The 27,160-nt window shown below is 38.1% G+C and overlaps 1 protein-coding gene across 1 annotated transcript; it reads right to left on the bottom strand.

The window, feature by feature from the left end:
• Positions 1-656: 656 nt before the first annotated feature.
• On the bottom strand, positions 657-27,160 carry LOC120482519 (ras-related protein Rab-3C). The gene is made up of 5 exons (XM_039676925.2): positions 26,821-27,160; positions 25,451-25,660; positions 11,050-11,168; positions 4,337-4,461; positions 657-2,537 (listed from the first exon to the last, which is right to left on the bottom strand). Exons 1-5 carry the CDS (start codon positions 26,842-26,844, stop codon positions 2,344-2,346), a joined length of 672 nt encoding a protein of 223 aa, XP_039532859.1. The 5' UTR covers positions 26,845-27,160; the 3' UTR covers positions 657-2,343.

Genomic DNA, 27,160 nt, shown 5'->3' with positions numbered 1-27,160 from the left:
GATTATCACATCAAATCAGTCTTTGAAAACTTTCCTGAGAAGTAATTTCAGTAAAGCTGTGTCTCTCTTCATCTTGCTTCTGGATTTAAAGGAGTAGTTCACTTTAAAAAAAAACTTGCTGATAATTTACTCACCCCCATGTCATCCAAGATGTCCGTGTCTTTCTTTCTTCAGTCGAAAAGAAATGAAGGTTTTTGATGAAAACACTCCAGGATTTTTCTCCATATAATGGAGTTCAATGGGGTCCAAATGGTTCAAGCTCCAAATGAGAGATTCAGTGCAGATTCAAAGGGCTTTAAACGACACCAGACGATGAATAAGTCCTGACTCGAAAAAAGATTCATTCGTTTTGATGAACGAGTTCGAACAGGAGAGTCACGAACAAACAGGCATCGCAGAACAGAGCAAGGCGAGCATTTTGGCTTATAAAACTTAAACTTTGTTATTTATTTTTTAAATGAGCGATCGTTTCGCTTGATAAGACCCTTATTTATCGTCTGGAGTCGTTTAAAGCCCTTTGAAGCTGCACTGAAACTCTCATTTGGACCTTGAACCGTTTGGTTCCCATTGAAGTCCATTATATGGAGAAAAATCCTGGAATGTTTTCATCAAAAACCTTAATTTCTTTTCGACTGAAGAAAGAAAGACATGGACATCTTGGATGACATGGGGGTGAGTAAATTATCAGCAAACGTTTTTTTTAAAAGTGAACTACTCCTTTAAGAGACATCACGCCTGCGACACAACACGGGATTCACTTGCCCACGTCTTTTTAAAGCACAATCGAAGTGATTTTATATCATTCAGTTGCACTGAGCTCTTTGAGAGACTGTTTCCTGTGTGCATACTAACAGTATAATGCACATAAAGACAGCTGCTTATGTCTTACGTGAATGTAATAGTTGACAAAGACAATTTACCTGTTTAATGTATTAACAGTGAAGACTAGCCAGTGTTAATTTAGATTTTTAATGCTACCTCCCAGCAAACACAGAACGTTCCCCTAACGTTCCCATATGGTTATTTTAGGGGAACCAAACAAGAACATTCTCTGTAGGTTATTTTTAGGTTCTATTTTAGGGAACGATAATACCTAAAGGGAACATTCCCATAAATTTTCCAGAAGGTTCCCCTAACCTTAAGGGAACGTTCTATTTACGTTAAGAAAACTTTCCTGGATCACCAATCTTGGGCACGTTCTGGGAACCAAAAACGAACGCTCCCAGAACGTTAAATTGTTAGCTGGGACCTAAACTTAAGTGCAAATATGATGATGAGATCAAAAGTGTCAAATGCACGCCTGAGCTTCTGTGTTGTTTAACTATATGCTCTTATGTGCATTGATTAGAGTTAAAAGAAAATCAATGTCTAGATTAGATTGCTTGAATGATGCACTCACCCGTCGATCTCTTAATGTCTTGTACCAGATGCTTTTTTGGCAAGGTTTGATGGCTCTTCATCAGCAAAGCAATTCTAAATTTCACCTCTTTATTAATTTGTTAACCCTTTAACCCTAGTTTAACCCTATTAACCCTAGTCTATCATGAAGGCTACATACAATTGTGATGAGAATGGCTTTTAAATGTTGAGACTATTGTTTTTGTAATCAGACTTTAAAAATCAGGACTTTAGCCAATATATATCGGTTATCGTTATCGGGAAAAATGTTCATATTTGGTGCATCCCTAATTACAATGTCTTCATAATTGTCTAAATATGTGACCAAAATATAAATAAAAAAAATTCACACTGTTCCCAGAAATAAAAAGAGGGGCGGGGCTTAGCGAAGAGTCAGCCGATTCATGCTTGTGGACTAGGTCTAGACTAACAGCTGTAAAGGTGATGTTAAGACTTTGATTGACAGTTAAGAAAGCAGTGTGTCAGAATATGAACTAGGCACCTTAAAGATAGACGTGACTCTAGTGCAAAGGTGCTGGAACACACACAAGCGTTCACATGCATCAGACAGACTGCATCCTGTCATTTTAAGAAGAACGCCCTCTAGTGGCGCAACAGACCGTGACAAGAACTTACACTGTTACCCACAAGCCACGTATACTGAAAAACCGATGACCAAAGAAATCATATTTATATATTTTTTTATCTATCCTCCTTTCTAAAACACTGAAAAGCTTTGCCATCGCTCGAGACAGCTCTGTTCCCATTGGGTGTAAGGGTCACATGACTCCTGACATGCACCGATCAGATTCAGGTGGCTGTTCCAGCACCCTCATTCGATGACATTAAAGGATATATGCATCCATCTAAAGGTGTCTCCCACACACACACACACACACACACACACACACACACACACACTTATGCTACCATGTGTACTGAGCACTAACAGGCACAGTTAGGCTGCTGTAGTGGAGGAGGGTTATCCGTTAGCCGGGCCGTTCCCTGGGTTCCTGAGGTCACGGCGGGGTCAGTCTCTATACTCTCTGACATCTTGTCGCAGATTATGTCCACCAGACGCTCAAACGTCTGCTTCACGTTGATGTTGTCCTTGGCGCTCGTCTCGAAAAACTCAAAACCTGGTAGACAGAAATTACAACCAAATAACAGTAAAATATCAATAAATATATTGAATCCATAGAAATGTACTTTATAAATATAATTAATCATAATTCATGATAAATATATTTAATAAATAGCAATGTATTTAATAAATATATTAATAATTTAATTAGTAATTAAATATATGTATTAATCATAATTCATGATAAGTCAATTATAATTAATAGTAAATAGTACAATATCGCTTATTAATATTTTACATATTTTTTGTAATTTATTAAATTGATAAATAGCAATGTATTTTCATACATTTATAATAATTTAATTAGTAATTAAATATATTTATTCATGATAATAGTCAATTATAATTAATAGTAAATTGTACAATATTGCTTATTAATAATATTTTAAATAGTTTTTGTAATTTGTTAAATTGATAAATATATCTAATAAACAGCAATGTATTTTATGCATTTATAATAATTTAATTAGTAATTAAATATACAGTATGTATTCTTCATAATTAAATTCATGATATTAGTTCATTATATTTACTAGTAAATAGTACAATATTGCTTATTAATAATAAATAATAATATTAATATATTACTAATTATAAATATATAAAAATAATTAGTAATTAAATATATTTATTCAGCATAATTTATAATAATAGTTAATTATATTACAGTTTGATTATTATGCTACATTTTTCTTTGTTTATTCTTGGTTTGGATATTGCATACGTGTTGCTGTCTTTTTTTTTTAATCGTTTGAAATAAAGATTTCATTCATTCATTCAATTATATTTAAAGTATATTTTATAAGAGTATTTCATTGTTAGTAGCATGTAACCATCAAACTGTTCAATTGTAAGTCGAATCACGTGTGCAACTGGACTCTATTTTTGCACAAAGTTGCTGACTATGTAGTGTCTTAATTCTGCGACTCGGAGGTTTTGTGTGTATGTTGCCTCAGAAGTGAGTTGCCTATGTAGGCAGAACGTGCTCTTCTACAAATGGTGCCAATCCACGATGAGATGTAATTGCTGTGACCGTATGAAAACGAGAGGGAATGTCCTCTCTCACGACACACACACACGCAGTAAGAAAGTCTATTTTCACCGCTCAGCGTTACTCTGAGATGTTTGCACATTCTGGTGTCATCCAATTATATGCGTTTAATTATCGCCTGAGTTCAAAAGCTGCAATTCCCTCCATATGCTCTAATTTATGCGCCGTAAACATATGCGTATGAGCCATCATAGGTATATATTATATTACAGTGCTTATATAGGAGCAAAAATGGCGCATTTCATGCATGGTGAGATTCATTTCCAGACATTTTGGAGTTTTGTAGCATTTTGTAGTAGTTCGACACCAATGGGTTGATGGCAAAGTTTACAAAAAGCAAAGGAAAATAAAATGTGATAAGTTGAAATGCAACCAAACACATAATGGTGCATAGTTAAAAAAGCACAATAAATAGACATTCAGTTTTCAAAAAACTCCCATCTTTTGTTGCCGACGTCAGGTCGACTGGTTGTATCTGATCGACTAGTTGGGTTAAAACCCTACTTCTAACCACAGATCGAGAGCTGTCGTTCCAAACACACTCAAACTCTGCGATGCTGTTTGCGAACGATGGTTTCGGGAAATGTGACTCGCTGAACTGCTGATAACGACGGATCTTGCGACCATAGCTGGCTAACGATGCTTTTGGGAAACACGCCAGGCGGGCTCCGCCGGTCCAGAAGTGTCCCCGAAGGAATCATACTTTTATAATTGTGGGATGAAGTTATGAAGAATGAACTCACCCAACTGCTCTGCCAGCATCCTGCCGTTTTCCACAGACACCACTCTCTCCTCGTCCATGTCACACTTATTTCCCGCCAGGATGACCTGCGCGTTGTCCCAGGAGTACGTCTTTATCTGGGTTGACCTAGATAAAAACAACCAAGGATGTTACGATTCACTTCCACAATGCAATTACGCTCCACATTCAGTATAAACGACGTTCTGCATCGCGCATGGATTATTTCAACACTGCATGATGATGCATTTCTGTATTGTACTGTATATGCAGGGCTCCATCTGCAAACATACACTTTTAAAAGTTATTCAGTATATTCTTTGTTAATTACTGTATTCACATTCACAGTAGGACTTATACATGCATCATTTCTTGTAAAATCTACAGTACTTCACTGCAATTTTAGTCAAGTTTTTACAATTGTACTATGAAAGTTTACGGTATTGGAAAAAATACTGTAAACAAACAAAATCATACTGTATTGCTGCTAATTTGCTTTATAGTGCATATGTACAGCAAACAGTCTGTTCTGTCTTAATATAATTCAAATTATCATAGAAGTACACAGAAGTTTATAACCGAAGCATCAAAACAGAGCAAATCACCTTTTGAAAGCTTAAAATAAGGATTGTATAATAGATTACATGGTTACACCAGTAGGTGGAGTCAAGTGACTGTTAAAACTAAAATGTATTTGTCATTGAATCATTCATTTAAGAGGTTTGTTCAAAAACACTGAATCATTCAGTAATGCAACAAGTGAATGAGTGAATAAAAAAAAATCTTTCAGATTAATTAAAGACTCCGCAATTAACATTTTCCCAGAACCGCTAGTAAATTACATGTTACATTACTTTTCATATTTGGTGTTTTTTTTATTTTAATTATTAGATGTGATATTGTTTGATTATGTAAAGCAGTTTAGGCTGTATTTTATGTGTAAAAGGTGCTATATAAATATATTTAAATTCCTTGCAATTTTTTACAGTGTGCCGCCTAATTAAAACTAATGTTGTATACGTCTCAGTGTTTAAAGGCTTGTTTCGGTGCATGGCAACAGCAGACAGCTGGTGCACTCACTAAAGCCCACGACACATCACAGCGTTTGCTCATGTACGTCGCAGCGATAATGCGGAGACTGTAGGAAGTTGCTCTCGTGTTTCCCCAGCGTTTTCACATACATCTGGTTTAATTAGGTGTCAGTTCACTGACCGCAGCTGGAGTCTCTTGAGTTTCACCACATCATTTCAAGGAGTTAAACTACAGTCAAGCTACCCTTCGGAAAAAACTACATGACAAATTACTGACAAAAAATTGCTTTTTAAAGAGGTAAAATCTGCCGTTTTTACACTTACACAATAAAAGTGGCAACCTGAAATTGTTACCTTAAAGAGCTATTTCTACATAATTTAACCTATAAAAATGTATTTTGTTGGTATTATTAAAAATGTATGTATTTCAGTTGATTCAGTGATATTCAATAATATTTTTGACTTAAAAAAAACTAATTAATTTTGATGTACTGGTAAACATTTTTAGGTTACTATTTTTTCCAGTGTACATTTATGCATTTAGCAGAGGCTTTTATCCAAAACGACTCAGAAAATCATGTTGATGAGCCAACAATATTCATAATATAGAATGCCAGGCTAGTATAATATACATACTAGATTAGGAAATAAGCAGAAAACAAATTTAAAACTAAAACATTCAATTTTACTGTACAAAATAAAAATACTACATAGTGATAAACAGTAGTATTTCACTAAATATGTATTTACAAAATATTTAAATAATTTAAAATAAAAAATTGACTGGAAGCCGAAGAGTTTTTAATTTTAATAAATAAATAATAAATATTTATTTTTTTATTTATTATTTTTAACATTATATTATTATTAAATTAAGAGTATTCCTTTTTGTTTTTGTTCTTCACCAGTTTACTGAATTGAAGCCACTTGTCAGGGCATTTTTTACATAATTTATTCATGTCTGACTTTGATAGTTGATTCGGATTCATTTACTTATTTGGATCTATAATTGCCATTTACTTTTATTTTACGGAAAATTCAGCATCAAGATTTACAGGTGACAGGATTTCTGAGTGAACTATTACTTTATGAAGATAACATCTGCTGATGAAGCAGTATAATTGCAAGTTCACCTCTCCAACTCTGTCCTTTCAATAAATGCAGGTCTCATTTCACATGCTTAATAAAGTACTAAAGCTCAGACATCAACATCGGTTTTGAGGTTGTAATGACTCGGCATATGACCCGAGTCGCCTTTCCTCCGTTCTACTCTTTCTGTTCCAGATCCTCAGCCTCTTATCCGGATGTTCATTAGTCTCTCGTCTCACGCTAATTAAATCAACCGCTGACCACAGCCGGACACCCAGCGGAGCGGATCAATAGAGCGGCGTCCGTAAACCCCTGAACGAGCCCTGCTGCCCTTTAATACTGAGGGAAATTTAAATGACTCTTGTTAAATATTAACCAGATGGATTCCTGAAGACTCAATGATGCTACTTTTCCTCTAAGGCCTCTTTAACTGCTCACAGAGGACTGATCAGTTTACATAATTCAAGTCAGACCCTATTTACTCTCTTAATAAACGTCTTATCATTAATGAATCAGTGTAAGCGTGCATTCATAATATCCCATTAAAATGTTATAACTTTCACTGACGCATAACACATACCAATACTTAAGAAAAACCTACCAAAAACTGTTTTAATGACCTAATTCATTTAATCAAAACAAAAAAATGATATTAATACAAATATAATAATATTACCTAATCCTATCATTACCTACTTTTCATGATTTACTCACTTAATTCAGTAAATCAATTATAATACTAGGTGTAAAGAGGGCCCTGGTGTTTTAATCATCTCTTTTGTCCACTTTTAACCCCTTCTGTCCTGATTTCTTCCAGGGGAGGATCTATGTAAAATAGATGTATAGGCTTTTACAGATGTTTAGATCTAATGGATAAAATAAGCTCACGCAATTAACACATGAACGCGACCTGAGACGACGGAAAACACACGGAGAGCAACAGCTTTAGTTTCTGCTCTGACAGCCGAACGAATCAGGAATGGAGAGAGAATATTGTGCTCGTGTTTTTCATCTTCAAACCAAACATCAGTCTTTAGCTGATAAAGTTTAAATCCCGTCTGGCTGGAGCTCTTCTCATAATGTTCACTCATTAAGACAATAGACGGAGAGTATATGGCCTTTTGTGGCTGTTTGAGCACATTTGAGCGTTTACACTATGAAAGCAATCTGTTCAAATGTGTTTTAAACTGCCTCTGGAACTGGTGGAAAGTGGACAAGCTCAAAACCTTTTAGACCCCGTTTACACCTGTATTCAGCGTCGTCCACTTGTAATCCGAACGACCAAAACGCATCTCTGTAAACAAGGGCTTAGATGCAGATCCACTCATTAAAACTTCTGCTATTTTTATTTTTATACCAAACAATGAATAATTAAATTGCTATGATGATGATGTGTAAACTAGAGATATTTATGCTTCATTCAGAGCCGTCTCACTCACGGCATTTGTGTTGGTGGAACAATAACTTGCTTACAGTTCTCTTAAACACTGCAGATTTGTTCTGCTAACACACACACACACACACACACACACACACACACACACACACACACACACACACAATCTGTTATGCAGAAATACTGCCTTCTGCTTCAAATCTCTGCATGTTCACTGCAAAATGCTGGCGCCATGTCAAGTGATCTTGTCTCCGATTGCATCTACACTACTCGTGGATCAGAGGTCTCGTGGATCAGAGGTCTCGTGGACCAGAGGTCTCGTGGATCAGAGGTCTCATGGATCAGAGGTCTATTGGATCAGAGGTCTCGTGGATCAGAGGTCTATTGGATCAGAGGTCTCGTGGAGAGGTCTCGTGGATCAGATGTCTCGTGGATCAGAGTTCTCGTGGATCAGAGGTCTCATGGACCAGAGGTCTCGTGGATCAGAGGTCTCATGGATCAGAGGTCTCGTTGATCACCAGAGGTCTCGTGGATCAGAGGTCTCATGGATCAGAGGTCTATTGGATCAGAGGTCTCGTGGATCAGAGGTCTATTGGATCAGAGGTCTCGTGGAGAGGTCTCGTGGATCAGATGTCTCGTGGATCAGAGTTCTCGTGGATCAGAGGTCTCATGGATCAGAGCTCTCGTGGATCAGAGGTTTCGTGGATCAGAGCTCTCGTGGATCAGAGGTCTCGTGGACCAGAGGTCTCGTGGATCAGAGGTCTCATGGATCAGAGGTCTCGTTGATCACCAGAGGTCTCGTGGAACAGAGGTCTCGTGGATCAGAGGTCTCATGGATCCACAGAGGTCTAATGGACCAGAGGTCTAGTGGATCAGAGGTCTCGTTGATCACCAGAGGTCTCGTGGAACAGAGGTCTCGTGGATCAGAGGTCTCATGGATCCACAGAGGTCTAATGGACCAGAGGTCTCATGGATCAGAGTTCTCGTGGATCAGAGGTCTCGTGGATCGCCAGAGGTCTAGTGGATCACCAGAGGTCTAGTGGATCAGAGGTCTCGTGGATCAGAGGTCTTGTGGATCAGAGGTCTCGTGGATCACCAGAGGTCTCGTGGATCAGAGGTCTAGAGGATCACCAGAGGTCTCGTGGATCACCAGAGATCTCGTGGATCAGAGTTCTCGTGGATCAGAGGTCTCGTGGATCGCCAGAGGTATTGTGGATCAGAGGTCTCGTGGATCGCCAGAGGTATTGTGGATCAGAGGTCTCGTAGATCAGAGGTCTTGTGGATCAGAGGTCTAGTGGATCAGAGGTCTCGTGGATCACCAGAGGTCTCGTGGATCAGAGGTCTCGTGGATCAGAGGTCTTGTGGATCAGAGGTCTAGTGGATCACCAGAGGTCTCGTGGATCAGAGGTCTAGAGGATCACCAGAGGTCTCGTGGATCAGATGTCTCGTGGACCAGAGGTCTCGTGGATCACCAGAGGTCTCGTGGATCAGAGGTCTCGTGGATCAGAGGTCTCATGGATCAGAGGTCTAGTGGATCAGAGGTCTCGTTGATCACCAGAGGTCTCGTTGATCACCAGAGGTCTCGTGGACCAGAGGTCTCGTGGATCAGAGGTCTCGTTGATCAGAGGTCTCGTGGATAAGAGGTCTCGTGGATCAGAGGTCTCGTGGATCAGAGGTCTCATAGATCAGAGGTCTAGTGGATCAGAGGTCTCGTTGATCACCAGAGGTCTCGTTGATCAGAGGTCTCGTGGATAAGAGGTCTCGTGGATCAGAGGTCTCGTGGATCAGAGGTCTCATGGATCAGAGGTCTAGTGGATCAGAGGTCTCGTGGATCACCAGAGGTCTAGTGGATCAGAGGTCTCGTGGATCAGAGGTCTTGTGGATCAGAGGTCTAGTGGATCACCAGAGGTCTCGTGGATCAGAGGTCTAGAGGATCACCAGAGGTCTCGTGGATCAGATGTCTCGTGGACCAGAGGTCTCGTGGATCACCAGAGGTCTCGTGGATCAGAGGTCTCGTGGATCAGAGGTCTCATGGATCAGAGGTCTAGTGGATCAGAGGTCTCGTTGATCACCAGAGGTCTCGTTGATCACCAGAGGTCTCGTGGACCAGAGGTCTCGTGGATCAGAGGTCTCGTTGATCAGAGGTCTCGTGGATAAGAGGTCTCGTGGACCAGAGGTCTCATGGATCCACAGAGGTCTAATGGACCAGAGGTCTCATGGATCAGAGTACTCGTGGATCAGAGGTCTCGTGGATCGCCAGAGGTCTCGTGGATCAGAGGTCTCGTGGATCAGAGGTCTTGTGGATCAGAGGTCTCGTGGATCACCAGAGGTCTCGTGGATCAGAGGTCTAGAGGATCACCAGAGGTCTCGTGGATCACCAGAGATCTCGTGGATCAGAGTTCTCGTGGATCAGAGGTCTCGTGGATCGCCAGAGGTATTGTGGATCAGAGGTCTCGTGGATCGCCAGAGGTATTGTGGATCAGAGGTCTCGTAGATCAGAGGTCTTGTGGATCAGAGGTCTCGTGGATCACCAGAGGTCTCGTGGATCAGAGGTCTTGTGGATCAGAGGTCTAGTGGATCACCAGAGGTCTCGTGGATCAGAGGTCTAGAGGATCACCAGAGGTCTCGTGGATCAGAGGTCTAGAGGATCACCAGAGGTCTCGTGGATCAGAGGTCTCGTGGATCAGAGGTCTCATGGATCAGAGGTCTCGTTGATCAGAGGTTTTGTGGATTAGAGGTCTCGTGGATCAGATGTCTCATGGATCAGATGTCTAGTTGATCAGTGGTCTCACAGATCCAAGGTCTTGTGAATAACCAGAGATACAATTAATAACTAGAGATATTTATGCTTCATTCAGAGCCGTCTCACTCACAGCATTTCTGTTGGTGGAACGATAACTTGCTTATAGTTCTCTTAAACACTGCAGATTTGTTCTGCTAACACACACACACACACACACACACACACACACACACAATCTGTTATGCAGAAATACTTTTCTCTGCATGTTTGCTGCAAATGCTGGCATCATGTCAAGTGATCTTGTCTACGATCGCATCTACACTGCTCTTAGATCAGAGGTCTCGTGGACCAGAGGTCTATTTGATCAGAGGTCTCGTGGACCAGAGGTCTAGTGGAACAGAGGTCTCGCAGATCAGAGGTCTCGTCGATCAGAGGTCTCGTGGACCAGAGTCACTCACCAGTCCTGGACGGCTCCGAACGACTCCTCGTTGGTGATGTCGTACATGAGGATGAAGCCCATGGCTCCACGATAATATGCTGTAGTGATGGTGCGGTATCTCTCCTGTCCCGCAGTATCCTTAAAAATACACACAAAACAGCTTTGTTAGTTCAGACACTCATTTGAATTCATTACACTTTTTTTGTTATTCAATTCAAATTCAATTCAAGCTTATTTGTAAAGCCCTTTTCACAATACACATCATTTCAAAGCAGCTCTACAGAAAGTCCACATTACAATTTAGAGAGATCTGTTATTAAAGGTAACTCACTGTCTAAGTTATGTATTTCAGAAATGTACATTTAATACAAATGTTTTTACCTGACTTTAGCTAGCATCTTTGCGCAAAGAACAACATAATGACGAAACGGGTTTGTCTGCTGAGGGCCACCGTAGACTAGAAACATGTTGATGCTAGCAGTGTGTGTAAAGAGAAATGCCTCATTCTAAGCTAATAAACAGTTAAACACACAACGGTTCATTAAGTAAGGTCTTTATACACCACTGAAAACATAGTTATGTATATGATATGGCATTTCTGTCAACAGATTAGTTCCTAAACATTACACAATGCACCTTTAATAAATGTTTTATAGGGAACCACAACAGCAAACCAACATTGGGTTAATTTTATTCCATATTATTTAAATAATATTCATACATTACAGTGTTTCCGCTACATTCATTCTCCCGTGGCGGGCCGCCACACTTAAAATCCTCCCGCCACGGCTGCAGCTTTTCAGTGACGTCCGACATTCTGCATGGTATGTTATTTTGTTAAGCCCCACTAAAGGCATAAAAAACTTTGTAAAGCACAATCAAGTTTTCACACTATATTCCAAGACTTCTAAAGTCATTCAATAGCATAATGTGTGGTAAAATTAATATTTTAGTCTCTAAGTTAAAGTTAACGGAAAGTCATCTCACCTCAGTGATTCTCCATTCAGCAATCACACAGCGCGTCGCGTTCGGTTGCGACAGTAACACGACGACACTCTCTTCAAGATCAATGTTCCCGATATTATTTTGTAGATAAAGCATAAAGGTCTATTTGCATAAAATGACTATATTGCTGGAGTGGAGTTTATTGCCCTTTAGAATACACTAAGCATTAGTGTTGCACATATCGCAGTCGTAATAGCGAACTCAAACCTATGCAATTATATAACGCAAAATGCCGCGATTTTATATGAAATAAACAAATTAGGGCTATTAACGCAGCATCTCTTCTTTTTTGTCATCCTTTGACAAGTGTTACAAGATCCCCCTCTTATTGGTGCAAATGCCTTTTCGCATTTTGCACGACAAGAAGTGAAAAGCTGCCTTTGAGTGCCCTAGAACAGATGAGACTCGCATAATGCGCATGCACTGACCGCGTGCCAGAATAAACATTTCTCTTTCGAGCTTGAACGAACAATAGCACACACAATTATGCCAAAATGTCGTTTTGTCTAGTATCTTCATAACATAAGAAAAGTCTATGGATGAAAAGAGTTGTGCTATGAGGCGCGTGTGAGATCCGCGTCTCGGCAACGGGTGCTCTTAAAGGGCCAGCAGCGAATAAAGCGTTCTTTCAGTAAAGTTAAAAGAACAAAGGGAAATTAAAAAATTACTCACTGATCTTGACTAAAGAACTTTTGTAGCTTTAATAAGGATTATTCTATATATAATTTATGATTCATGCAGCGCAGACTGTTTGATAACTTTATTCAATTTCTGTACCTGTTAAGACAGGAAGGGCACAGGTAATTATGTTTTTTATTAGGCTATGGGTTTATGTGGGGATTATTTAAAGTTCACTTAATTTAAAAGCTGTTATATATATATTTTTTTAAGCCTAATAATTTTTTTAAAAGTTGATAGCTTTCAATTGTAATGATGGAATCACTGTAATGTTGGTTTGATTGATGGTTTATTGATCATTATAGGTGTTATCAATCATTTATTGTTGTTGTTGTTTTTAGTTTGAGTTGAGAAATAAACATTAATCTGTGTGTGCATTTTACTTTAGAACCAAGCAAGTTGGACTCATGAAACCATTTTATTATATCGGAGTCGCAAATCGCAATTGCAATATTGGCTCAATAATGGCAATATGACATTTTCCCCAAATCGTGCAGCCTTTCTAAGCATAGATTATAGATATCATCCCTTCACTATGTTCTTTTCAATGTGAAGCGTTGCGTGCTGTGACTTGGTGTTGCTTCAAGTGCATCATTCTCCACACGGGATGCGCATGATCGCTTATAATACTTTGGGGAGACAAGGGGGCGTGGCCTAAGGGAATAGCACTCGTGGGCCACGCCCCACCGACCCAACCCCCCCCCCCCCCCCCCCCTCGGGGAAATGGGCCTGCCCCCACAGCTTGAAAAAATCCTAGAGGAAACACTGCATTATTTCAGAAGGCTTGATGGATGAGAGCAGGAAGTCATTTAACTTCTTATACCAGATTGTTCCCAAATTTAGCAGGGAAAAGAGGAGACCTGCCGGGCGTTACCATGGAGATTGAGCAGTTCAGCAGGATGTATCAATGGCACTGGTTGGGTGGGTGGATGCAATACAGCAAATTATGGACCCTAAAGGGTAATATTTTACACTTTTATAGCATGCAATTTCTCCCAGCTGACCAGTTATAATATTAGTCAAGGATTCTTGCAACAAAAATATCTAAATGTAGTTTACAAGACCATTTCCACTTTCTCTCTAGCCTTTGTTATGGATTATTATTAATAAGGCTGTTTATATATAAATGTGGGCGGTCATATGGTAATGAGCTCATAATGGGCTCAGTTTCAAACCCTCAACATAAAAAGTGTACAAAATGAGCAGAAGGAAAGGAAAATCCCGTGATATTTTTTATTTTATTTTTAAAAGCCTTTTGATAATTACTTTGCACAAAAGGTCACAGAAAGAGCTTAAAAATATTTACACAGAAAATAAGCTACATTGAATGTTTAATGCAAGTGTTGTTCATACGCTGTACAATCAACTTGTATGTTTAAGTCACTTCAACCTAAATTAAATTGACTTTAAAAAAATGTTTTGAATATTGTACAACATAAAAAAGTTGTTTGACTTATTTTGATGAGTTAGAGCAATGTAAAAACATGTTGTCATAACTTATTGATCGTATCATTTTTACAGTGTATACGCAAGAATAATATATAATAGTGTGTGTTGCTGTCTGGGTTATTTCGTTCTGCATTCAACATTTTTATCTTTAGATTAATATGCGTTACAGCTGCACAATTAATCATTAAAAGATCGTGATCTTATTCCTAAATGACAGAATTTCGCTTGTGTCTCTTCGACAAAATCTCACCAGAACATTTAAATTTGTGTTAAAAAAAAATGTGTTGAATTTGAAAAAATGTGTATAACATATGAATCAGCTTTGCAACCACACAGTTTCGTTATTTCAATGTTCAGATATAAACCCTGATGGCTACGGAAGCAATTAAAACAGAGCAAAATAACTTGACACATCAAATAAAGATTGTATAGATTTCATGGTTACACCTTTAGGCGACATGATGTGACTGTTAAAAATGTGTTTGTCATTGAATCATTCATTCAAGAGATTTGTTCAAAAATGCTGAATCATCCGAGTGTGTAATCCACCAGCCGGAAACTGAAGCCATTGGCTAGCAAGCCTTCACCTGCTGTTAGCATCCCATTGACTCCCATTCATTTTGGCGTCACTTTGACTTAACATCTGAGGCGTTTAAAGACTCCATTTATCCATCGTTTATTTCTAAAGAAACTCGACAATGTATAAAATGCTCCATTACTTTGTATCTTACGTTACAGTCCCGTAGAAGCCGTTTTTATAAAAATAGGCCAACGATTGCGTCATAAAACACGACTCTATGTCGCACAGAGAAATTACCGTATAGACAGGAGGAGAAGCTCATGTCAATCGGGGGGATGTGGAGGCATAAAGTCGAGGGAGAAGCTCATAGAGAGTCATAAAGTGTCTCCAGCAGCTCATGGACAGCTCTACTCACGCTCCGTGAGATCCGGAAGGGAATGATTCAGATTCCTCTCGGCACAGATCCTAGAAGACGTACAGCTGTCAGACAGGCTCACGTCACATCTCCGCCGTCAAACTCATCAGTGTGAGTCTACACAGTGCACAATCAGGAAGATATGCTTGTCTAAGGGGGTCGCTGTGTCCATTTCTTTTACTAGTCCAGACATTTTATGAAAAAAGGTTGAACAAATTGCAACAGAAGCAAATTATCTCTGCCATAATAATTAATAAAGGCTGGTTTCTAAAGCACTTCTTCCTGCATTAATGTTCATGGGTAGCCTAAATGGGTTCCATTCAGACCTTAACATTAAGTCTTTTACTGTTATATGTCAACAAGAGTCAAAAAAATATTTTCACCTGCTATACCCAATTTTTAGATCTGTTTGGGTAATTATGCAAATTAACACATATGTAATTAGATTATGCACCATTTGTCCATGTTCACAAACAATTGCAAAAAACTTGTAATACATTTTTTTGTTTGTCTTGATGTAAGTAATCAACTCAGTGATTTTCATGATGATATCTAAAGGTTAAAATTTTTACCCTATTCACGTGAGAAAAAGAATGAATGGGCGAATGAATGGGATATATTTGGGTCTTTTTCTAAACTTTGCCCTAATGGGATTCTTCTGGGGTTTTTTTCCTTACTCAGGACATATTGAGGATACAAAATCAGTTGAGTTTACTTCTGTTGCAATTTGTTCATGGTTGACCCCCATTTTGGCATAAAATGACTGGACTACAGTAACCAGTAATTAAACAAGTGAAGTATTTACAGGGTTACAAAATTCCTCGGTTAACTTCAAATTCAAGGACCTTTCAAGGACTTTCCAGGTCCAATACCCTCAAATTCAAGGACATTGTGTAGATCAAATCCATTATAAAATATTCCAAATATCTTGAAACTTGCATTTTCCAGGCATCACATTTCAGTGGTTTCAGCCTATTTTTGCAATGTTTCATGGTGTGTCTGTGAAACGTTGAGGTACCATCGTAGTCGTTTTTTGCGCGTGTGAATGTCATGGCAACATATAACAAAGTACCTCACGCGGGAAACACTTAACGTAACGCGTAAATGTCAGTAACTGACATAAATCAAGCAAGCTAATATTCAAGTGTCCTGAAGTGTTGGCGAAATAACACATTAGTGGACCGAAGGGATTTTTTCCCAGGAAAGCTCTTGCACAAAATAAATTCAAGCGCTTTCAAGGACCTTGAATTTTGATTTACAGATAACTTTCAATAGTTTCAAGGATCTGGGAATGGGTGAGTCATTGAATCGTTCATTAAACTAAATTTTTTGAGAATATATATTGTAAATTACTAAACATTTAATTAAATTAAAAAAAAAAAGCAGCAATTAATATTTTGTCAGAACCTCTAGTAAATTTCATGTTATTTTGTTTAGTTGTCTGTTCAGAATTTACATTTACAATGCACCTTTTTGTTGTCACTAATAAGACTGCTTAATAGATTCATCATCCATGCAGCGCAGCGATTTTCAATTGATTGTACTGCACACATCAGAAGATTATTATGGAGGCAGAGGAATTCATCAAGAAGTCAATGATGACAGAAGCGATGATGCAAATCAATGATGACAGAAGCGCTCACAGAAGTATAGCTGTTCTGTGCTACGGCACGGTTAGCGATCACACAACGTGTATAAAAAACACAAACCCAACTGAACAGTACTCAGGCCCACCTCTTCCAAGCGGGCCAGGGACTGTTACGGCATGGGTTAAATCGGCGGTGTGAGTACACCCTAACTGGCCAATAACACTGCCCTCCAGTGTGAAGTGGACCATGACAAACAGCAAATCCCCAATCCTGCTCTGCCGGTGCTCTTATCTGCCACAGACAGATCCAATGAGCACACACACACACAATACAAAAGAGAAGCACACACACATACATAAACACACACAAATAGCCTAAGAGAAGCACACACACACAAACACGCACGCAGAGTGGCCAAAAAATAAAGCATCGTGCTCCATTAGGAGGCTTTATGATGATCTAGAACCGCAAGCAATTATAAAATGGGCTCTGAGCGTGTCTTTATGGCTCTGTGAAAGGCTTGTGTTTGGTCACACACAGACTGAAGTAAAGGCTCTAATTACCGCAAACAGAGCCGCTGATAAGAGCAAACAACATGCGGTCACTCCCTTAGCAGGTGCTGGTCAATCTCGGCCACGACCCCCCGAGAGACAGAGCAAAACGCACCATTCACTACTGTACATATCACTCTTTCAGTCTGCTTCAGGTTACATTAGGCCAGTCGATCAATTCAAAATGTAATCAAATTAATACATGGATTATTCAAACTATAATATCAGATAATAATATAACATCATTGCTGCAGACCAGCAAATCACCAAATATGAATTAGAAAAAGTAGCTTTTAAAGTCAATAAATATATATATGTATATATACATATCTTTAAAAAAATCAACATGTTAAATAGACGGCCCTATTTTTAATAGTAGTACTTTCTTCTTTTAAATAAATAAACAATTTAAATAATCCTACTTTTAATATACTATAGTCTCCAAAAAAATCAGGGATAAAAAATAACATACCTTTATAAGTCAATTAAAAAAATAATGATTTAATAAAAAAAAAAATCTAAATAAATAATAAAATAAATAATTTAAATAATTAAATCGTTAGTCCTACTTTATTCTCAAAGAATAGTAGAATAATAAAATATATATTTGAAATAATAAAATAAAAATAAATAGAAAATTACTATAATACTTTAAATATTAAAATCAGCATTGTAAATAAATTGAAAGAGAGAAAGAGAGAGGGAGAGAGAGGGAGATACACAAAAATGATTCGTGTGAGTCACTTCTGAGATCTTATGCAAGTGGAAGAGCTTCATATCCGTCAGATGAAATGCTAGTGTGTGTGTGTGTGTGTGTGTGACACTAATGTGAGTCAGCTTGAGCGGCCTGTGCTCGGACTGCAGACGTCAATGTTAAACACTTCAGCTGCTGTAAGGAAATAAATAAGGATGACTGTGCAAACATTACATCAAGACAAAACACTAATGCAGAAACTAAAATGGCAACATATGAAGGAGTGAGCATGTTTGAAATGAGGAAAACGGGTTTGCCTTAAAATCATTACATGCTGTGCATTATAGTCAAGTCAAGTCACCTTCATTTATACAGCACTTTTAACAATACACAGGTAAAATAATCGCCCAGCTCGATTAAATATACCCTCTTCAAGCTAAAATGATGTTGGTTTTTCCTCCATTGAGGATTAAAGGATTAGAAAAGAAAGGGTGTGGTTTGACAAAGTGGCGTTGCCGTCATTACGGTAACGAGGATCATGTTAGTTAATGCGGTCCGTTTGCACGCCGCTTGAGAGATTCATGTGTCTGGAGACGCTCCAAATCCCATGTTGAGTTTTATTGATCTGTGACTTGCGTGGACTAACCCTTTATCCCTTCATTGGGCCAATAAATTAACGTTAGACAACGTGAGCGAGTCATTTAGGAGATGGGCTTCCTCTGGGAAGCAGGGATTTGATTTAGACAGATGAATGCTGGGAGTGAGAGAAAATACTTACGATCAGCAGCTGAGCAAATGAGGACGGGTAAAAAAGAAACGCTGACACTTTCACAGTCTGAGGGAGTGAAGAGAAATCAATTCATGCTTGCACAAAGAAATTCACAGACAGCAAAGAGACGGAGGACTACGGCAGGTGATAAAGATACATCACATCTACAGTATCACTACAGTTAATGACGGTTCAGACTTACATCTACCGTGACATTTAATACAAGCATTGCAAGTGTAAACAGCTTCATTGATTATAATGAAAGTGATTTACAGTAGCTTTGATGTGTAGACTGTCATTTTAGTCCAAACCAAGCGGTGAGCATTAGGACATTATGATGCTCCACATAACAGGATCTTAAGTATTGGATATGTTTGGATTTTAGCTTTCAGTGTGAACAGCGAAATGACTCATTTACTTACTGCCTGGTTAGGACAAAGTTTTGAAAATGTGAAAATAAGTGTGCTAAAAGTAAAAAGGCATGTGTTCTTCACCTTTTATTCAAATGTTATAAAAATGTGGTAAAATCCCCCTGAAAATCAAGCTTTTCATGTTGTTTATATGTACAGTATATGTGGTGTTTTTAATCTGCTTCATAAGTGGACTGCATTGCTGAGTATTTCTCCTTAAAACTGCAGTGAACCAAAGACAGTCTCAAAAACACGCTTTGAAATCGCTGGTGTTTCTGACGTCACAAACCACCTTGTGACCAATCAGATCAACGTGTGATCGTCAACCAGTGGATCTCTGAGTGAGTGAGTGGAGGCGGGGCTCATTTGCATATTCATAGAACCGCAAATTCTAAATGAGGTGAGGCTGTCGAGTTACATTCAAGATATTTTAAGACATGAAGAATATTTTTTCAAGGAAAAAACTTTTAAATGAGTAATTTTGATTATCAAAGATGAGTTTTAAGGGATAACATTATTGACTAGGGGGACTTTAAAGATGTTGTGAGCTTTTTTTTAAATGCATTTTTTTAGTTATTTTTTGCATAGTAAAATAAAACCTGTAGCTGTAGTTTGGTATGAGTAAATATTATTTCATTTTCGAATTAAGTAATGTTTCAATGTTGAATTAGGTTTGTTTTCTGTCAGCTGAAAGACCTTTAGTTTTTTCATCATTTTAAAAGGCACCATTCAAGTGAACAATATTTAGGTCGTTTTTAGTACTTTTGATTTCTGGGAACAAAAAAAGCATTGAAATAAAATTGCTGTGAATGAAAGGAGACATATGCCATGGGGAAAAGGACACACACACAAACACACACACACACACACACATGAACTCACTCACCTCCTCATTCTACCTCTACGATTTCTCCCGAGAGGCTTTGTGGTTGAACAAGTGAGAGTAAAAATAGCTTGAGATGAACAGTCATGCCATCGGTGGTGGCGTCTCCTCTGACCACAAAGCACACGGCCAATGAACGGACAGAATTTTTTGGAAATTAAGCATTTTAAGCAAAGACTGCTTTAAATATCATCATTCTCATCCCATGACTGCAAATAAGATTACAGACAAGATAATCTTAAAAGCAACTAAGTAGGCTTTAAATGATAAAATACAAGATGGAAAGCAGAAATCTGCTCTATTATTGATTGCAAGAAGGGATAATATGATATTTGACTATTTTAATGTCCCCCTGTGGTGAAAATCAATCTTTTCATGTTGTTTATATGTATATGTGGTGTTTTTAATATGCTTTAAGACAAAGCATGTGTACATTTATAAGTGGACAACATTGCTGAGTATTTCTTAAAACTGCAGTGAACCAAAGACAGTCTCAAAAACACGCTTTGAAATCGCTGGTGTTTCTGACGCCACAAACCACCTTGTGACCAATCAGATCAATGTGTGATCGTCAACCAGTGGAGTGAGTGAGTGATTGGAGGCGGGGCTCATTTGGATATTCATAGAACTGCGAATACTAAATGAGGCGAGGGTGTCGAGTTCAAGGAAAAAAGGAAAAAACTTTTAAATATGTGATTTTGGTGACCAAAGATTAGTTTTAAGGGATAACATGTTAAACATTATTGACAGCAGGGGGACTTTAAGATTGTCCTAAAATACCCATACCTTATGCCTAACTTATTATATTATTAAATTATATTAACTCTATTTATTTATGTGTGTGTGTAATATATATACACACACACACACACACACAGTATAAATTGTTCGTGAATTAAATTAACTCTGTATACTGGAGGTTGTGCAAATAGAGCCGGTTCAGAGGTGTCAAGTGATCACAGAGTGATCTTAATAATAAATTAACTACGTGGGAACACTTCCTATTAGATTTCTTCTCAGAAACCAGTCATTAGTTTATTGCAACATCTCCATAACGAGCATGAGGTGAAGAGAGTCTTGTTTCTTGACACACTCCTTGTCAACCCTCTACAGTGAAAGCAATGGACGAGACACAACACTACTAAAATCATGCACTTGGCAGTGTACACAGATCTATTGATTATAAAAGATTCATTTTAGCAGAAGCCAAAGTTTAGCCTTTCAGCTTCAACAAGTTAGATTTCATGAAGTAATTATCAGAAAAGTTCAGTCTGTATTAAATTGACTGGCATTCTTTAAACGCAAAATGAAGCTGCCCAGATCTATAATGCTAAATGAGCTATTCTCACGGCACTGAATGAGACGCATGATTCATAGATGCGGCGGCGCTTCCTGGAACAAGCATTCATCCCAGCTGTTCCTGTCCTCTACGTCTGTTTCGTATAATAGAGGAACAACAGGGGCTATAAACACCCTTGAGAATGTTTTAGCACATTTACTCTGCACTAAACTCATGTCCTACATACTGAATGTGTTTTGTGAAATAATGTAAATAGTGCAATGACACTACGGGATTGAACACAAACCAATTGTTTGGCTTTAAGGCCATGTGTCCATCTAGAGCCCCTTTCACACAGCGCGTTGATCCCGGGAAATTGCCAGAACGTCTTCTGTGTGAACGCTTCTATTTTGTCACTCATTTGGATTTAGTATGAAAGCTGCAACCATTCACATCCAGTCTTTGTGCTAAGCTAGGCTAGCGGTGGGTGCGTCAAACAGACTTATAGCACGCACGGAGATGAAAAAGGTATGTATGGACTTATCTAACTCTGGGGGATAAGGTGAATAGGCTAAAGTCCCAAAAAGTCGGAGTGTTCCTTTAAGTGAGACGCACATCACGAAGGAAACGAGAAACGGTGAATTCTCTATATGCCCGATTAAAGAGAGGAGAAGATAGGTAATAACAGATTTACTTGTGGATTTTATAATGAAGGATATGAGACCACTCTCTGCAGTTTATCAACTTCTTTGAACCCAGTTACACAGTTCCATCGAATGCTTCACTCTGGAAAAGAATTGGCCACAAATACGACTCTCTAAAAGCGGACATTGAGTGAAATGAAAGACAAGAGCGCCTATTTATTTGGCTTTACTCTTGTTACATTAAAATGAAAATATGTAATGTCATAATTAAATTGTTTAGCGAGTTTACTTATGTAATTGTTGCATTAGGCTATGAATTAAAGATACACTGTGTAATATTTTAACAGTTCTTCCAGAAAAACGCGGAGTTTTTTTGTGATTGTTGCGGGCAAAAATTTGATTGATTACGCGGCCCATTTTCTTTAAAAATGCGATGGAATATGCGGGATATTTATGCACTTTTATGCGATGAAATTGCAGGAATTTGCAAAAATTGAGGGAACTTGCAAAAACTGCGGTTTGATGAAAAAGAGAAAGAAAGTGATTCCCCCAACATCCTGTTCTCACTAGGCTAATGTAAGAGTCATTTCTTATTACTTCCTTTGATAAGCAAGCATACTACATCATAGAAAGTGCTGGGAATATTTCATTTCTCATCTTGTTTTATTTCAGACTGTAACGAGTGTAAATAAGGTGTGGCCCCTTTAAGAGCTGCGCGCTCCCTGTTGAACTCTCTGCAGTGTTATATGTGCGCCTCGAACACCCCATGTGTGCGGGTAATTTCTGTTTGAAGCTACTTCTTTTATCTTATGTTGTTTATTAAGTAACGATGTGACGGTAGAACGTGTGACAGACAGTTATACGAGTTCGATTTGTGAGATGTCAATCGCCTCCGTGAGTCTGTCTGGCGTCGCGTAATTGCGTCACTTCATAACGTTCCCATGGAAACAGGGGGAAATGGCTGCTCTTGTGTGAAGCAAACGCAACATTTTCAACTTTCTGCTAAGATACATGTGACTTTTTTTGCAACGAAAAATGCAAGGATTATGAAATTACGCAAACCCCGCATATTTTGCACGGAAATCGGCAATTTATGCGGCGAAAGTGCGGCGTATTTGAAAAAATGCGGCCCCCGCATAAATATGCGGACTGATTCTGCATTGAATTCAGCGATCGCATAATCGCGTTTTTCTGGAGGGACTGTTTTAAGTTGATTTTTTAGTAAAATAACACCTTGTTCTTTCAAAATGATATGTTCTCATTAATGTGTAATCACTTCAACCAACTAATTAAGCATTCTCGTAAGTGTACAATCTGCCATTTAGAATACATACGTGTGAGTCGCTCGAATGGCGGAAGCCATGTTGAAAATACATTAGACAAAAAGTTCCATATTAAAAAAATGTCGATACAATGTAAAGTGTTTTCTCTGGCTCTTGTTTTAAAATATTTTGTTCTGTTATTATGCTTGTTGTTGTCGTCTGTTGACGTACAAGCAGAATGTGGCGATTGGTCGGTGTGGTTTTAGCCCCGCCCCTTCACCGTGATTGGACGGCTGGGTAAAAAGTTTTATCCAAAGCTGAACATTCTTTAGCTTTCAGCTACCCGTAAAAAACACTTTTTTGTAATGGCATAGATCTCCCAGAAATCATTATGTCAGAGTACCACAAGAGAAACAGTTCCAACAACACAAACCACAGCTAAAAGGATATTAACAAACAATATATCTGAGCATTAAATGAGCAGAAAATAAAAGCTGTGCTTGTGTAAAAAATTGTGATTCATCATAAAATCAATAACTATGGATTGCAGGTTGATGCAAAACTCTCTGAATGTGCGATCAATCAGCGTTTGCTCTCCACACATGACGTTAAAGTAATGACGTTAACAACCACCTCTTCCAATCAATGACGTGAATCAGTTCGGAAAACACATGCACAATGTTAAACATTTGCTTTAGGCTAGTTTCCATGCAGCTTGTGTATTATAGATAAAATGGTCCGGTATCTGTATTAAATCTGTATTGAAGATTTAATAAGGACAAAATAAAGGCAACATACTAAGCAGAATTATATCTGGTGTCAGACGTCAGTGAAAAAAGCAGCGTCACTGAACGCGGAACCGGAAGACAACATAATGCTGAATAAACTGGTAGTTTTTGTTATTTTTGGACCAAAATGTATTTTCGTTGCTTCAAAACATTGTAACTAACCCACTCATGTCACATGACTACTTTGATGATGTCTTTATTACCTTTCTGGACAAGGACAGTATACCGTACACACATGTTCAATGGAGGGACAGAAAGCTATCAAACTAAATCTAAAATATCTTAAACTGTCTGGTCTGATGGGCTTGGAACGACACGAGGGAGAGTCATTAATGACATCAGTTTTATTTTTGGGTGAACTAACCCTTTAAGTCCTGGTACATGTAGCGTTCACTCTGTAATTTTTAACACCGAACCTGAAGCTTTATTTTAATGACGAATACTTTGCGACGGAACTTACCGAACATCCAAAACAATGCTGTGTGTTGGAGTAAATGCGCTCGCTGTATGTGCACAGCCTACATATGATGGCATTTTATGATGGATGAGACATATGATGATGACATATGATGGATCAGATGAGAACTAATGAAGAGCTTATAAACTGTATAAAGGAGTCAAAACAGCGACAGGAGTCCGTCCGTTGACACACACGAAGAACTGTAATGGCCATCGTAGCTCCTATGACGAGATAAACAGGTTTTCTGGAGGATTCTGTTCTTTGTAGGGTCACATCTTGTGACATCACTTCCTGTTAGTGGTTCGTTTAGATGTCTTTGGTTAATATTTCAGTCAAACCGCATCAGAGTTAGTTTGGAAAGGTGGGTCTCGGACTCTCGGTCCGCTTGATCGCACCAGGGTTCGGTTCGCACTTATTCAAATCGCACGTAAAGCTGGGCAATGATTAATCACATCCAAAATAAAAGTTTGTGTTTACTTAATAATATGAGTCTATAATACACACACATGCATATATACATATATTTCAGAAAAAAAAATATTTATATAGAATATAAATTATGTATAAATATATATATATACAGTATATACATATTTTTTTAAATATACATACATATGTGTATTTATATATACAAAGTTATCATACACAGTACACACATATATATTATGTAAACACAACTTTTATTTTGGATGCGATTAATCACTGCACAGCGCTAGTTTTAATCAAACCAACCAAGCATGCCAAAAGTACATTAGATAGTGAGTATCTTGTCATAGGTTAGTTTACCAATAATCATATTAAATATTTTCTGGAGCATCATTTCAAAACAGTCATTCATGCAACTAAAAGCTAGTGTATTTACTTTTTAAGGAGAAGTGTGTATATCGAACAACATGTTGGTGGATTGCAACACACCAGTAGGGAAGCACAGACCCGAGGCAAGCCAGGCATCAATTTAACCGGCCTGGTTTCAAACGACACGGCTAGACTAATGAAACCTGCGGTCTAAAGTAGGCCAACTCACCCATATCTGCAGTTTGATTCTCTTGTCGTTCTTGTAGACGGTTTTGACTTTGAAATCGATGCCCACCGTACTCACAAACGCTGACGTGAAGGAGTCGTCAGCGTACCGGAAGAGAAACGACGTTTTTCCCACGCTGCTGTTGCCGATGATCAGCAGTTTGAACATGTAATCGAAGTTCTGGTCAGATCCTTCTTTCTGTGCCGCAGCCATCTGAAACGAGACAACACGCTTTCAACAAACATGCAGCAATACACACGTCAAACGTGCACGCATTAATCTCCAAAATGCATTTATTATTATTCATGTTTTATTGTTCTAGTCCAATGAATGTTGCTGTGGTAAAATCAGAATGCATACAAGAAGTCATAAAACATTAAACATCAGTTTATTAATATAGCTCTATTTTACAATGGTTAGTGGATAGAAACAATAATTGAAAAAAAAAACCTTATAGAAATATTTATTAACAATAAAATGTGGACTACCACAATACCACAACAATATTCATTAGACTATAACAATATAAACATGAATAATAATAATATGCAGTAAGTATTTTTGTTTATTTGCAATCTAAAATTAAACGTTTATCTTAAAACGCTATGCATTTTTCAGGTAAATAAATGGATGTTATATAATTACCTGAACAGTACATTAAATAAGCAAGTTAGTTTCCCTGTGAACATTTTAGTGTTTAGAAATATTCTTGAAAATGTATCGCTAGATCCGATATTTATTTTCCCCCCATTTTATAATATATGTCTAAGAGGAATATTATAAAAGACAGATTTGATGTATGGTTTAGAATCAGTAAAAAGGAAACTGGCTTTGAAAAGTATAGGCCTAGTGAGATTATTTCTCTAAATCATACTTGCAAAGCAAACTGACACTAAATACAGTAAAACATAATAAATGTCAATGTTATAAGTTGTCATTTATCAAATTTGGAGCTTGTCATTGGTCAAAAGAACCCTGGAAAGCCATCCATATAAAACCAATCCTCAAACACCATCTAAAAAATAAATACAGTCAAACTGACAATCATTTAATTATGATAATGAAGATGTACAGAGAGGAAGAGCTATAAAACGCTTTAGTACAGGAATATTCCCCCAACCCCCACATTACAGAAGGGTAGGGTGTGTTTCCATCAATAACCATATCTATTTTATTCACCCTTATGCTCATAACGACTGATTAAATCATATTTAGAATAAGGCTAATACATTACAACAATCAATTGCGACATATTTCGCCTTAACGTCATTTATACAATTCGGAAATGATCAGCAGGACTGTAATTATAATGAAGTAACTTAATATTTTGAAGCCACGAATGACAATTAAAGCTTATAAACGCAAGCACAAACCTGCATGGATCCGTCCTGACGCATCCTACCGAAGATTTGGCACGATAATTCAGTCGGTTCCCGGTGATGCTCGAATCACTCCGTGTCCTCTGAGCATCAGCATCAGCTGCCAGAGAGAGAACGCGCGCGCTGACTCTCTGCTGTGCGCGCTCCCGGCCGGTCCAACGGCACTCAACCGCGCTCGCTGCTGGGAGTTGGAGTTTTCTCCAGAGAATAGTTTGTAGTCCTTAAACCCGGAAGAGACTAGATGGATTGATTATCCTCTCTTTTTTAGTCTCTCTCACGTTTTCTAATGTGTTTCGGTGTATTAGTAAAAGTCATATCCGTTTATAGCAGCAAT

Source organism: Pimephales promelas, chromosome 23 (genome assembly GCF_988280905.1).
Source record: "Pimephales promelas chromosome 23, fPimPro1.hap1.1, whole genome shotgun sequence".
NCBI lineage: Eukaryota > Metazoa > Chordata > Actinopteri > Cypriniformes > Leuciscidae > Pimephales > Pimephales promelas.
This window is presented reverse-complemented; position numbering and strand designations above follow the sequence as displayed.